This window comes from Mobula birostris, chromosome 26 (assembly GCF_030028105.1).
Source record: "Mobula birostris isolate sMobBir1 chromosome 26, sMobBir1.hap1, whole genome shotgun sequence".
NCBI classification, from domain to species: Eukaryota; Metazoa; Chordata; class Chondrichthyes; order Myliobatiformes; family Myliobatidae; genus Mobula; species Mobula birostris.
The window spans coordinates 24,016,424-24,032,395 of record NC_092395.1 but is presented as its reverse complement, the minus strand read 5'-3'; the positions used below and the strand labels follow the sequence as shown (position 1 = coordinate 24,032,395).

At 38.3% G+C, this 15,972-nt stretch overlaps 1 protein-coding gene across 3 annotated transcripts in view; it reads right to left on the bottom strand.

The window, feature by feature from the left end:
* Positions 1-15,972, bottom strand: part of LOC140188211 (insulin receptor-like) — a 242,434-nt gene that overhangs the window by 52,118 nt on the left and 174,344 nt on the right. For all 3 annotated transcript variants that reach the window (XM_072244263.1, XM_072244265.1, XM_072244264.1), the window contains 3 exons: positions 11,569-11,711; positions 5,007-5,151; positions 2,858-3,072 (listed from right to left, as the gene is read on the bottom strand). In XM_072244263.1, the coding sequence (XP_072100364.1) occupies positions 2,858-3,072; positions 5,007-5,151; positions 11,569-11,711 (503 nt within the window). The remainder of the gene's footprint in view (positions 1-2,857; positions 3,073-5,006; positions 5,152-11,568; positions 11,712-15,972) is intronic.

The window sequence follows — 15,972 nt, the reverse complement described above, 5'->3', positions numbered from 1 at the left end:
CAGGCATAGCCAGCCACAATCACTACATGCTAACCTGAAGGTAGATAAATTGGGGTTAACACTGTCAACTTGCCTGGAGAGTACATTTGCCAAAGTCTTTAATGAGGTTCAACTTGTACATATAGAATTTGGTGTCTACACTGGATACACTTCTTGTCAAACAACAGCCCGAAACATTTATTCTCACAGAATCATTCCATGGAGATAATATTCCAGGCTCCTTCATCACAATCCATGAGCATGGCTTCTCCCATGGATAGGATAGACTCAACAAGCAAAGGAAGCACAGTGATATAAAAGTGGAACAGCATTGCCCAAACTGTCTATTTTCAATTATCAGCAAAGTGGATGAAGCTGCTGTGATTGAACCACTAACAGTCTTTGAATCACAAAAAAACCCATTTAACAATGCAGTTTGGATTTAGCCAGCGTTGCTCTGCTTCAGACCTCATTACTAGCCTTGGTTCAAACATGGACGAAGACTTGAATTCCAGATGCGAGGTGAAACTGACTGTCCTTGACTTGAAGGTAAAATTTGACCGAGAGTAGCAAGGTGTCCTGGTAAAATTGTGTCAATTGCCATCAAATGGAAAAAACTGCAGTAAATGGAATCATGCCTCACAAAAAGGAAGATAGCTGTGGATGATCAATCATCTTAGCCCAAGGACCACAAGACCCCAAGACGTAGGAGCAGAATTAGGCCATTTGGTCCTTCGAGTCTGCTCCGCCATTTGATCACCCTCCAGTTTGCTCAATACAAAGCTGATCTTCCAGTGCTAACAGCTGTCTACCAATGACATACATTGCACAGCGGGACCTTTCAATATCCAAGACTAAATGGTGAGGGATGGACCAAAGCTTGGTGCAGACTGTCGCACAAAAGGCTCTATGAAAGCCTTCCTGCTATTCAAGTCCATGCAAGTGGAAACGAAGTTAAAACCTTATGAATGTATTGCTCATAGAAACCATGTGAATAAACTAACATAGAGTTAATCTTGTAAATAAATGTATTGTGACTGGTGACAATGAATTATAGTTACCGAAATGAATATTTAATGATAAAATTCTTGGAATTTTATTAGTTATTATATTTTTGAACAAAATATACTTAACATAGCTGAACAAAGTTGGCGTTGGTCTTTGCAGTTGTAGATATTGAAATGGAATCAGATTAGAATGTTACCAAGTTTGCAAGTGTTGGATTACATAAACAAGATTTACACACCCTGCTCAGGAGTGATTTTATTGGTGATTTTATTATTTTGAAAGGAATTTAAGGGGTAAAGAGATAAAAACATATTCATACTTTCTTTTTAAAGATTGTGAAAACTATTGGTAAGGCTGGCGCCTTTAGCAGTCTTTGATAAGATTACTGAGAAAATGTTGAAGCAGTGCAATCCAAGTCGCGATCGTACCTACCAATATTGTGAATTCCAGAACTGTAGATTATTTTTCAAATCAGGATGGTATGTGTTAACCAAGGGGAGCTTCATTTGGATCCAATACCTTGCTATTCTGTCAACACCTGCCTCTTCATCATCTGACTTTTATCACTTTACCTTTAGCAGCTATATCTTCAGCTATGAAAAATTAAGGTTCTTGAAATCTCTGCCTAAACTTCTCTATCCCTTTGAAAATAAAATATCTGCAGTTGCCAGAAATCTGAGGTAAAACAGAAAATGCTGGAAACACTCAGCAGGTCACACAACATCTGTGTCAAATAAAATAAAGGTAACACTACAGATTGAAAGCCCTTCACCAGAACTTTACAACTGAAATCAACCATTTGAAGTTATAGAGAAGCTAACTAGACACTAACTTGATTTCTCACTTTTCCAATTCTTTTGTTGTTGAACTGAAACATTAATTCCGTTTCTCGTTCTACAAATGCTGCTTGACCTGCTGATTGCTTCCAGCAGTTTGTTTTTTTTCCATGCTGTTTTGCCAATCTTTTTTTTAAAACATATGTTTCTGTGACCAAATGGGTGTTACATGTTGTTTGATAACATTTTCCAGAAGCATCTTTGGGGATTTTGCTACAGTGAAGGCACAGCATATAAGCTAGTTATGTTATTGTTATTCCTGGAATCAAAGGAAGAGACTCAAAGAGGACAACTGAAATTTGGGGAGAAAAATTTTGAGCAACTTATTTTGCAGGCTTTAAATAAACACTTTTCATCTGTATTCACTAAGGAACAAGATATTGTTTTGGAAATTTCAGCTGGGATGGTAAATTTCTAGAGAACATTAGTTAAAATGGAGGAGGTATTAGATGATAGTGTGTCTATAATTATGAGAGCAATTACTATCTACCCCATCACCTATCTACGGAGAGATGTCCAAGACAGGCGGCACTGGTTTAAGGCGATTAGAAAGAGGTTCATAGGGGTTCTCAGAAAGAACTTTTCCACCCAGAGGTGGTCGGAAGTCTGGAACTCATCACATGAGAAAACAATTAAGTCATATTGTCTCACAACATTTACGCAGCATTTAGACAAGCACTTGAATTGCTAAGGCATAGTAGGGATGAGTATAGTAGGTACTTGATGGTCAGCAGAAACAATGGGCCTCTGAATTTGTTTCTGTGCTGTATAGTTCAAAGACTAACTACTCATATGCATCTACACATCTTAACTTTCTGAGGTCTTTCAGAATGTAACAAGCAGATTTGATAGAAAGGACTCTCCAATGCTGATTACTTAACATAGAAAAAATAACCCACGTTAATATTATCAAAAGATAATACTCACAACTTAAACAAAGAAAATCAAAGAAGCAGTATGTTATTTAGCGTGTGATTATTAAACAAAGACCCCATCACCTATTAAGATTTAATATTACGATTTAAAAATCTCACATGATGCCTGGTCTCCATTCGTTTTTTGTGCAATATCCATTTTTTGTTGTCGCCCTTTGGTCCCTGTAGCCACCTCCATCTTGTATATTTCAGACAAGCACAGCTTGGGGTTGTAGTGGAAAAACATTTTGCCCTGGGCAATAGTCAGGTTGTGCTTTTCCCAATCCCACAGTTGCTGCAAGTTTTGATTGTCCAATACGTAGAAGGAATAATTCCTGGATGTCAAATATAAAAGCAGAACAAACATGGAAAGTAAATACAAATTCTTATTTAAATTTGGAAGAGAAAAATAAAAAAATAAACACACAATTTCTTTGTGGAATATTAAACAAAGGAGCACCTGGTAACATGCCGTGCAGTGCAAATCAGGCATATCATCTATCCTTATTTTATGTGAATATATTTAGAAATTCCCACCCAAACCATTCAGACTCTCCACTTCCCTCTCCCACTTCATAGCCCTCTGTAAGCAGAAATCTATTTTCAGGACCAAACTTTGGATCAACCCTCCAAATATCACTTCTTGCTAGCTGTGCATACATTTCAGTCCATTTACATTTCATTGAAACATTTTAGGCTACACTGTACTGTGCAAAAGTTGTAGGGTTATAAATGTTCCTGAACCTGGTGACGTAGGACCCAAGGGTTCTGTACCTCCTGCCTACATCATAACAGATGAATGAACTAGCTGTATAATATAGTGAACCAGGAACCCATATTCTCAATTCTTCCTTTGGCTTCAGCTCTAATTCAAATCCACGTATTGCAAGTACTTCATGTACTACTGTAATATATGTTAAAAATAACATGATAAAACGGGACCAGAAATAGCTCACCTGTCCTCAAGGCCCACCTCCTCATTCAAAATGATTATATCTGACATAACCCAGCCTGAACTCCTCTCATGTTAGTTCCCCAATTACCCAATGTATTTACCTCAACTTTATATACTTCTGAAGATCTAGCCTCCATAACTTCTGGGGAAGAGAATTCCAGGAATTCATCATCCTCTGAAAGAAGAATTTTCTATGCGTCTCAGTTTTTAATATCCAGACCCTTATTTTGTAACTATGGTCATTCATTTCCAAGTCATGCCCTCCTAGGGTCATAAATGTTTCAACACATTATTCTACACCCCCCAAAAAAATACAAATCCATTCTAATTAGTTCCTTGATAGGATAATCCTTTCATCCCGGTAACCAGCCTGGTGAATCTCCTTTGGACTGCCTCCAATGTTACTATATCCTATCTTAGGCAAAGGGGCTAAAATTCTGTAGAGTACTCCAGGTACGGCCTCAGCAATGTCCTGTACAATTGCAGCAAAAGTAAACTCCAACACATATGCAGTGAAGGCCAATATAGCATTTATCTTTTTAATAGCTTACACCTTGCTGCCAATTTTGTTGTGATTTATCCACAAGAACGTCCACAGCTCTCTGAACTTCACTCATCAGCAGTCTCTCCACTAGATAAATAATCCACATTTTGATTCCTCCCTCTGAAATGCGTGACCTCACACTTTTCCACATTAAACGCATTTTGGTAAGTTTTCACCAGTTTAATCAAACTATCTATATGCTGTTGCAAGATCACAATATCCTCATCACAGTTTACCCTTTCACCAAACCAACTTTTCTGTGATTGGCAAACTTAGATACTTTGCATTCTGTCCCTTCTTCCAGGCAATTAGAACACAGAATTAGTAAATATATAAAGTTCAAGAACTCATTCCTGGGGTAATCTTTGCAAATCCAGATATACTACATCTACAGATTCTGCCCTATCAAATCTGCTTGTTAGATCCTGAAAGAATTCAGGCAAATTTGTCAAACGTGATTCACCTTAAATACGGCCATGTTGAATGGCTTTGATATATTAAACTTCCCTAAATGGTTAGCTATTTCTTCTTTGTCTACTGATTGTAGCATCTTGTCAACATCAGATGTTAAACTAACTGGATAATAGTTCCCTGCCTCTTGTCTTCCTCCAATATATTTTGAAAATCTTTACAAATCACATACTGCAATAAAATTTAGAAAATGGTAAATATTACAAAAACAGCAAAAAGAGGGACTTAATTGAAAAATCATACATACATAATTTACATATAAACATGGTACCTCTATAGACATGGTTTTCATGACTTACCCAGGTTCCAGAGTTTCACCTTGAATCAAATGTAGGCTGCGGAAAAAGGATAGCGACACCAAAGCATAGGAACTGCGGATCTTCAGGTAGCCAGTGATTACTTCAATTAGACCGAGGTTTGCTTCCAGCTCTGCTGCAATATTGGCTGAAAAAAGCAAGCAAGAAAATATAGTTGTGTGACCACATGCACAAAGGAAACTAGAAATCGCACAGAATTTGCAGAATTTGAAAGAAACATTACTCTGGGGTGACGCATAAACTCCCACTCTTCATACTGAAACCATTTCCTGCACATGAGACAACAGTACGAAGAATGTGTACAATGAGATGTTCATACAGACAGAAAGAATAAAGACATGTCAACTGCACTGCAGGAATGAATAAGTGTACAGGGAGTGAGGCAAGAGTGAGAAGTGGACAGGTTTTCTAAATGGCAGGAGACAAAGGTGTTGGTGTTCAGAGAGACCAGGGAGGTTCTAGTTACCAGGGTGGTACAGCAAACAATTAGGTAGGCAAACAATATGTTGGACTTTACTGCAAGATCTGTTGAGTGTAACAACTGGACTGTCACTTCAGTTATTTCTTACATCACTGGTGGACAAACTACTGAAGAGGATTCTTAGAGACAGGATTTTTATAAATAACTCACATAAGGAAGTGGAATAGTGGGTTAGTACGTTTGCTGGTGACACGAAGGTTGGTGATATTGTGGATAGTGTAGAAGGTTGTCAAACGTTACAATGGGATATTGACAGGATTCAGAGTGGGGCGAGAAATGGCATATAGAGTCCAATCTGGAAAAGTGTGAAGCGATACACTTTGGAAGGTCAAACCTGAAGGCAGACTACACGACTTTTGACAAGATTCTTAGCAATGTGGAGGAACAGGGGGAACTTGGGGTCCAAGTCTACAGATCCGTCAAACTTCCCATGCAAGTTGACAGGGTGGTTTAGAAAGCACCTGGTTATATTGGCCATCGTTAGTTGGGGGATTGAGTTCAAGAGCCATGAGGTAATGTTGCAACTCTATAAAACTCCGCTTAGACCATACTTGGAGTACTGTGTTCAGTTCTGGTTTTCTCATTATATGAAGGATGTGGAAGTTTTAGAGAGGGTGCAGGAAATTTACCAGAAGGGTCTCAGCCCGAAACATTGACTGTTGATTCATTTCCATAGATCAGACAACCCCAATAGGCGGACCGCGAGAACTAAGTGCTGACCCATTAGCACTTACGTGAGCACAACTGTCATAACATGTAAATACAGCGCACGCTGCTCTAATTTATTTTAACCTCATCCCACACCGTACACTTGACCTATGCTCCCATAGAGCGTGCAAATCTGTCATCTAAGCGAATTGTTACCAACAGTAAGTCATGGACCCTAAACCAAGAACAACATGGCCTGCACGAAAAAGCACAAGATTGGACCAGGAAAACCGTCAGTTCAAATCTGACTGGACTGGTCAGTTTTGTCTTACTTTACCGGACCATGCCAATGCTAAACCGAGATGCTTAATACGCATGCAGTCCGGAGCTGTCTGCAAATCAGAAAATCTAAAGCGGCACTTCAACACTATGCATGCTGGCAGTTTTAATGCCAACTACCCTGCAAAATCAGATCAACGCAAACAAAAAAATTGCAAATATGATATCATACAAGCACTCTATTTCTACTATCTGTAAGTCAACATCTGCACAAGAGAGCACAACAGCTGCATCATTGCATGTGTCATGGAATCTTGCCAAAGCTAAGAAGCCACTCGCTGATGCCAAGTTGATTAAAACGTGTGCAATTGATATGGTTGGTGAAGTTTTAAGTCATGATGAGAAAACCAAGAAAATGGTTGTGGAGTTATTAAAGACGATGCCATTGTCGGCTAACACGGCAACAAGAAGAGTAGGAGTTTTAGCGGAAGAGTGTTTTTCCAATTCTGTTGCCTCATCCTGTCGCTGTCACTTCTCTCACTGATTGGTGAGTGAATCAATTTATTTTTGTCCATTTGTCAATCTTATTGTGGTATAATAATATTATAACAACAATAATATTGATAATTTCATTTATAGCTACATTTCATACTTCAAATGTTATATAGCTTAATTAAAAAGAATAGATTAAATGAGAGAACAGAAACAGTGGAAAAGGCTAAAATTACTACTACTAAAACTCTTTGTGTGGAAGTGGTGAAGACTATCATGTTTTGTGTGTGTGTGTGTGTGTGTGTGTGTGTACGCGCACACACATCTATCTTAAGTTCCAGATAAGTTCTCAATGTGATAGCTGACAGTTGTGATAGCTAGATTCATAATTAAATGGTTGGTTTCAGACTTATTTTGTTTCAAGAGTGCATTTTTTTTTTCTTGTGTGACCCACAACACAGGCTTTGAGAATCCCAGGCCTAAATTATTACTACCACCACCACTACTACTACTACTAATAATAATAGTAATGGTTAATAGCAGCAACAACAATATCTGCCCATAAAACAACTTACTGGCACAATGAAAAAAAAACCTGGATGTTTTGGCCCTTGGCTTGGCATGCTTGACATAATTTGGCCCTTATGGAAAACTAACTGGGGAACCCTGCCACAGATGCTACCTGACCTGCTGAGTTACTCCAGCATTTTGTGTACATTGCTTTGGATTTCAGCATCAGCAGAATTTCTTGTGTTTATGATTTACCACAATGCTGTTTGGATTAGAGAGCATGTCTAATAAGAGGAGGTTGAGTGAGCCTTTCTCTTTGGAGAGAAGGAGGATGAGAGGTGACTTGATAGAGGTGCACAAGATGATAAGAGACATAGAGTGGACAGCAGCACCTTTTTCCCAGGGTGGTTATGGCTAATGGGAGAGGACATACTTTTAAGGTGAATGGATAAAAATATAGGGAGGGATGTCAGAGGTAGGTTTTCTACACAAAGAGTGGCAAGTGCATGGAACGCATTGCTGGGGCTGACTGTAGAGGTAGATACATTAGGGACATTTAAGAGACCCTTTGAAAGACACATAGATGGAAGACAAATATGGAGGACCGTGTGGGAGGGAAGGATTAGATTGATCTTGGAGCAGGTTAAAAGGTCAGCACAACATCATGTGCTGAAAGATCTGTATTGTGTGGTATTGTTCTATGTTCATATAACGGTCCTGGTCAGGCTCGACTTAGAATACCATCAATAAATCTGGTACTTGCAATTGGACTTCTACAAAGTTCCAGCATTTAATTTCTGAGATAGATGACTAATCATATATAAAGTGAATGAAGCAGATTGGACTTACAGTTCAGGTAAGTAAGAGGTGATCTTGTCAACTAATGGAATTTGACAGTGTAAAAGCAGATATGTTTCTCATGAATGGAGTGTCTAGAATCAGGAGTCACATTCTCAAAATAAAGGTTTGGCCCTTCAGGATAGAAAGGAGATTAAATATATTCACCTAGAAGATAATAAATCTTTGGGTTTCTTTACCCAAGACGACAATGGAGTATATTCCAGAAAAAGTATGATCATTTTTTGGATATTAAGGAAAACAAACAATATTGGTCTTCTGCAGGAAAAAAGTATCAAGCCAAAATGAACACCCGTGGTCTCATTGAATGGCAAATTAAGCACAAGGGGCTGAATGGCCTACTTCTGCTTTTATTTTTTTATGTTCTTACTTATCATTAGTCCATGAAGATCAGTTAACTCCATGGAGACCACTGCCTGGATTTAGTCAGCTTGGCTTGGCTACTTACTGGTAACTGAGGAGTATGTTTATTTTTAATCAAAAACAGGTGACCTAAGGTCAGCACACTCCATGTAGAGACTGGATGTGGTTCACACATAAGGCTATTATAAACACCAACTCTCAGTCTAAGCAGTTGTAGAATGGTAGATACAGATGCTATTTCTAGAGAATCCATATTGGACATGCTACTCTTCCACACCTCTTAAACAGGACTCTAAGCCAAAGTAGCAGATCAGATACAGTATGAGTATTAAGAGGGTAGAAAGTGGGCAAGACCTAATATTCTTGAAAAATGTTAACTTGTTTTAACTATCACTCAGATATGTTTGCACATCACCTCAGACCTCACTTGGATTTTGGTATTCATTCTTGATCACATCATTACAAATAATGGGATAACTATAACTGGAAGCAAAAGCATGGGTTCAAAAGAGGTGAAGGATAAAGTGAGACCTCCCCTTGTTTAATATGAAAATATTAAACAGATGAGAACAACAAATGAACATTGCTTCAAAATAAGCTAGGTAGAAACTGGATTTGATATTAAGAAGAACCTGTATGCAAAATAAGTGTGTGGAATGAGCTTTGTACAAACTGGCTGCTAATTCACATTCAGACATCAGAGGGTGCTTTCAGACAAGAAATCCTTCATCTGTAATAGTAAAACAAAAGTGTTTCAAAATTAAGGGTACTGTCATATAAATATCTCTTTGCTTAACAACTAAAGGATAAGAAACAACCATACTCTTGCTGAAATGTTGTCCATCTAGCACCTCATCTCACACAATAGAGCACCTGTTTATAATGTACCAGTCATTACACATTTGCCAATCTGTTTGGTTATTCCAAACAATCATGACTCTTTGTAAGTAAATTCTTACCACTGGTTTTAAATGAAATTATGTGGTTTTCCTTTCCTGATTTATTTGAAGCATTTTATCTGTTTTATTGCATTTTATATACTTTATGGGTCTCTCTTTACAGAACTTGAGGTTTTCCATACTTTCCCTCAATTTTAGTTTATTGGTAAATGGACTAAGAAATCTAACTGATAAAGGCTTAGAGGGATATGGGCCAAACATAGGCAAATAGGACTAGCTTAGATGTGAATCCCGGTAGGCTTGGACCAATTGGACTAAAGAGCCTGCTCCCATGCTGTATTTTATGTTGTTGACTATCTGTTCTACAAACTCATTAACTTTTAAAGCCTGTAACCACAATGTGTAGGCACTGGAATTGCATAGTTTACTCATCTCCCTCTGCCCTATATCTAGATTCCTCTATGTCAACTTAATTGTTATTAGAAGATGTAATTAATCTGAAGTGCTCATTGAAATTACAGAGAACAGTTCACTTTACCATTTGTCAGCCCATCTGCACTGTCAATCAATGCTCTCTGCAAATCCTTTATTGTAATCTATTACTCTCCCATTTTAAACTTAATTTATTTGATTTGTTTAATAGTTGTTAAAATATGAGATGGCAACAAATGACAGAAATGTTTACTTATTTAGTAAGTGAAGCTTGTTATACATTAAAGTATAATGACTCTGACACAATTGATGCAAAGATCTCCACTCTTATTTCATTTTCTCATATCTGGTGAGGTCTTTGTTTCATATTGCTACAGATTTCTCCACAGCTAATATATTTTAAGCAACCTAAATTACTGTATCCTTTAACAACCTTAAATACCCTTTAAATACAACAATTATCCTTTAAACATCTTAAAGTATTTTCTATTTTAAAGCTGCCTGTAGCTCCCATAGCAATCTATATCATTCTAACAGAACTTTTCATTCTTTTTTAAAATACGTTATGGGAGGCAGGGGACATGCAGTTTTCATACTGTCTTTCTCAGCACTCTTATTTCCTTATTCTGTTGTTTGCCCCTCACTCTGTGTAGCTCTGCCCTGACTCTTCTCATCTCTGAGCAACATCTGCTCAGCTCTTAACAGCAGTGTATTTTGAGCCTTTCATTCAGATATCACGGGCCAGTGTGAAGCTACAAGAATCAAGTCATAATGCTGAATCTTCACCCTAAAAGTCCCAGAACTTCAACCAATAATTCCTAAAGAGGCCTTTTCGATGCCTTCAGTTAAAGAGACACTTACTATATTAAAAAACAGTAACTGTATGCTAAAATAATTAAAACTTTCAGAAGCAAGAATATAATTACTTATCAAGGATTTCAAAAAATATGGAGTCAAAATTGTAATGCAACTAATAATCTGATTGTGGAGAAGAACTCAGGATGAAAGAGAAATATTAAGTTTCATCACTTAATGCTTTGGAACTTCACCAATTACCTATTGAAACTTTAGCTGGTATTAAAATTCATCTAGTTGGTCAGTGGGAAAAGATTCACAGCATGAATGTCATCAACAGGATGGAACCACAGTAAATAGTCAACCAGCACTTTTATGAACAGCTAAGACTGGCATAAAGAAGGAGAGTATTTTTGTGAAAAAAAAGTTAAGTTTCTTACATTTTTCTTCTTCCTAAGGGAAATCTGGCAAGACACATATACTGCCAAAATTATGTGCACATTTTAGCTATAATTTAATAAGAACAGTAAACATGTTCATTTGAAATCATTTTATGAGTTCACCCACACTGAGGCATCAGTACAAGAGAAATACAACAACATCCTGAGATTGCAAATAGTGATATCTGGAGCAACAAAGGAACTGTTGGAGGAAATCACTTGGTGAAGCAGCATCCCTGCAGGAAGTGTTTCAGATCAAGACCCTGTACCTGAATGTGGACCATTTTTTTGTCTCCATTGATGCTGCCTGACCTGCTGAGTTCCTTCAACAGGTTTCCCATACTTACTTCCTCCACGGATGTTGATGATCAAGCTGCCTTTGATGATGGTGCAGCCTCGCAGGTCCTGAGCAGCTGTCACAGATTCTATGGTCTTTATATTCACGGAGCATATCTTTGGACACAGGCCAGTACAAGGAGTACAAAGCAGGCTGATGAAGAAAACAAAAATAATCATTACTAATCACTGCAAGCACAAGATGATATGTTTAGTGTCATCATTCTGGAACTGAAGAGCATATTATTAATGGTCAGCCTGCATTATCAACACTGCATTCAGACATGAGTACAGGGAAATATCTACAAATGTTGAAGCCTAGGATTCTGTGGCCAATTAAAAAAAAATGCCGGCTCAGTGAACCCCACCACAAAAACATCTAATATCACGCCAGATATTGAAGAAAACAGTAATCAATGTCCATACCATGTGTACAAAATCACTACCTAGACAAATGGAGTTCTGGACTATATCCAATGCATGGAACAAATATTACTTATCCTACAGTAAAGGTCCCTGGACTTGAGCTTCCTTGCAAACAACAGATAGACCACAACAGATTCCAAAAGATAGTGGATGATGCAGTAAACTGCTACAAGAATCGAACTGGTAAGATGATCTAAAGAGTAAACGTGGCAGCAAGTACTAAATCCCAGAGTATGTTAATTCACCCTGTTACGAATCTAATGCAGGAGACACCTCATTTTTCCATACGGCGCCTCAGGATGCTGTTGACTGTATTAGCAGAGTAGACATCTGACTGTGCAGCTTTTCAAGTCATGCAAAAAAAAATAGCCATGGCTTCTTCAGTTCAGAGGATTGAGAGTATGTGCCTCATCCTAAAAAGGTAACTTAGCTGAAATCATTAGTCAGCACAAAGTGATACTTTCAATGAAAGTATTATACTGTCAGTCTATTCAGATGATATTTGCTCAGTGGAGAGGTGCTCTGCCACATCCAGATAACATTCATTCAAAGCAATTGCATCAGAAAATTAAAAAAAAATACAGATTTTCAAACTTCATCTGTGTATAGAAGCAGAATGAAAATTTCAGGTTATTGACCATTCAGTCATCACCATTTTGGGTTGTAGGTTAGTTGATGTTCAATCAGATCTGGTACCTGCACTCTGAGTGGACTCTAATTCCACAGCATCTCTCACCAGTAGCGGTTCTGGTGGCATCGATTGTAACAGAGGCCTTTACTATCCCTCCCCTTCCACATGTAGGTATGAGTGGCGACCAGACTTTGGATGCAACAGAATCTGACTTCTTACTCTTAGAACCAAAATCTTGGGTTTTATGGGCATTACAATTAAAAGCAGCTTCAACTTTTAAAATAATCTGGTATTTAGTGACATTTCAAATAGTTCAAATAGGTTTAAATAAATAAAATTATACAGTTGAAATACAACTGTAAGCAATTTAGCAAGTGAAATACATAACAAATAGAAAACTAAGAATAAAACAAATTAATGCAGTCTTGAAGGTAAGCAATCTTATTCACATGAATTGCAATTGGCTTCTCAACTTGGTACAATATGGAACTGTCACTGAGACTCGACTGCATCTAACATCAATTTGACAGGTCAGTTATGCAAAATGAAAGATGCTGGAGAGATACAGGTCGTAGCTCCCTATGGAAACTCCAGCCACATTAGAGGGAGGTAGTCCTGAACGTGAAGGATGAAAATGGAATTCTCTGATTTCAGGTAACTTGCACACTTCCCTGACCTTTTTCTCTCCACCTAGTCTACCAAGGCCCCCGGACACACACCCAAATCCCCTCACCCCTCCTTCCACTCACTCCATCAGCCTATCATTCATGCACACACCCACCGGGTTCCCTCATTCTACAGTTCTCGTCTGCCCACAATACCTCCCTTATTTGATTCTAGACCCCACTTCCCTTTTTCCTATCAGATTCCAGTAAAAGCAGCCCACTGTTGACTTCACGAAACACCTCCCAACCTCTATCTCTATTTCTACCCTTCCCTCCTCCCACGGCTCAACCAGGATTCACCTATTGCTTGCTAGCTCTTGCCCCAACCCTTCTTTCCCTCTCACCTCTTTCCACTGGTCATCTCTTCTCTATCTTTCATGTGAGAGTCTCAATCCAAAATTTCAACTGTCCACTTCCCTTTATAGATACTGCTTGACTACTAGGTTCCTCTGCAAATTGTTTTTGTTCCACCTTAGAGCTCTGTTTTTCTATTTCTGCATATGCTACCCCAACTGCTGAATATTCCAGTATTCTCTATTTTCATTTCAGATTTCTAGCAATTGTAATGTTTCGTTTTTGTAAAACATCAAACAGATTATCTTATGATTTAGTTTCAAACTTTTGCAGGTGGCTCCAAGCAAATTAATCCTCATGTGTGCCTGCAGTTAAGAAGTTTAAAAAAAAAAGCATACTGTATTTTTGAAATCTAGGTATTCTTGTAATTTAGAAAACAGCTGACAATTTGTGCACAATAAACTCTCACAAACAGCAATGTGACAAATGGTCATGTAATCTGTTTCAAAAATATTGATTCAGGAATAAATGTTGGTTGTGATGCAACATTTATTCCATCTTTCCTCAAGCTTTTTTTTCCCCACTGAAAGACCACCTGAAAAATTAAACAGCCAAAAATACAGACTATGAAGCCTACCATATTCCATGGGACTTCTCATTCCCTTTCTGACATGTCTATCTATTGCATGTCCTCTATTGCTATGATGAAGCCTAACTCAGGTTGATATTCTGTCTGGGTGGCCTCCAACCTGATGGCATGAACATTGATTTCTTTAACTTCCAATAATTTCTCCCCACATCCTCCTCTCATTTTCCATTCCTCATTCTGGTTACACCTCCTTCCTTTTCTTTCATGGTCCACTGTCCTTTGCTATTCTTCCACCTCTTTCACTTATTCCCTCTCAGCTTCTTACTTCATCCCTTCACCACCCCCCCCCCATTCCACCTACCCACCCTCACTGAGTTCCTCCAGCCTACTCTGTGCCTGACTTAAAAGATGGTTTAATTTTTCTTTCAAAATAACTCCCTTAGTAGATTAGAGAATTAGCCAGGATTATATGCTTATGTCTGTAGTGTGAAATCTGAATCCACAACTTTTTGACTCAAAGGGAAGAAAAATGTGTGGGACACTGCGTTACTAAAATGTGGAATTATCTCCTCGTGCAGTCCAAAATTAGACAAGAATAGCGCACAGCTACATAATACGCCTTTAATGAAAAACCTCTGGAATCAGAAAATTTGCTGCGATAATAAAAGCCAATTGTCCTATCGAGTGTATACCAGGCATGTCACAAAATATCAGGGGACGAAATACCTGTTAAGCCAAGGAGGAGATAACTAAATTCTAAGGAAGACATTAAAGCAGAACTGGGACTTTTAAGAAAGGAAGTGTAGAACACGAGTCTCAGGAAATGAAAACACCTAATTCCAATGCTGAACTGAAGGAAGGGTGGTTGCAAGGGACAGCAAAGACAGAGCAAGATGTTCAGGTCAAGGACCAGATCTGGGCAGTGGTGAGGGGTTTGGGGCTTAAAGCAAAGGTTTGAATTATTGTTCAGTGTACTTTGGAGTTCAATGTGACACAGTAAAATGGGTAAGAGATCAAATTAAGCCTCCAATTCTGATGTTTGCTATGACAGCACTCCAAATTATTCTTAAATATTAATAATGACAAGACTAAAAACGAAGTAGCATCTTAACATCATCAGTGGATCATTTTAGAAACAAGAGCAAGATATTAACTGGCTATTGACGTCACCAACTGGTCAACAAGCCCCTGTATGTGCTGTAGCCAAATAAAAAAAGTCTAAAAAAAACTTGATTATGTAAGTAGCCAAGCTTGCTCAACAGATCAGACCTGTTCCTAAGAAGGAGATGTTCCTGTATGACATTCACAAAAGCAGATTAAACTGTTCTACAGTTATCTCCTTCTTAGGAAGTCCCCCAGGGTCAAGGATAACTTGTTTCCACTCCACTTCTGAGGTGCATAAATTCTTTTAATGTGGGGTTTCCATTACACATCAAGTTACGGAATAGGCTTGACCGAAAGAGGTATTGGCTAAGGGCAGGGAGGTTTTAGATAATTAGATAGTCTGCTGCACAGACTAAGCACACATATATACATGAACACAGATCAATACAATTGGAATGGCACCACGAAATAAAGGCTATTAGTAGCTATGCAAATCGCGCTACAAGATAGTTACCTGGACATGACGGATACCAGGACCATAGGCAAATACATTCTCAAAATAAATGAAAATGCTCAAGCCCAAGATTCTTCAAGACCATCACCACAGGCATCCCACCTCTCCCAGAACTTCCGGGAGTCTCCCACATATTAATAGTGGCTCCCTGATGCCCGCAAATTATACACAATATCACGGAAATCAATTTTT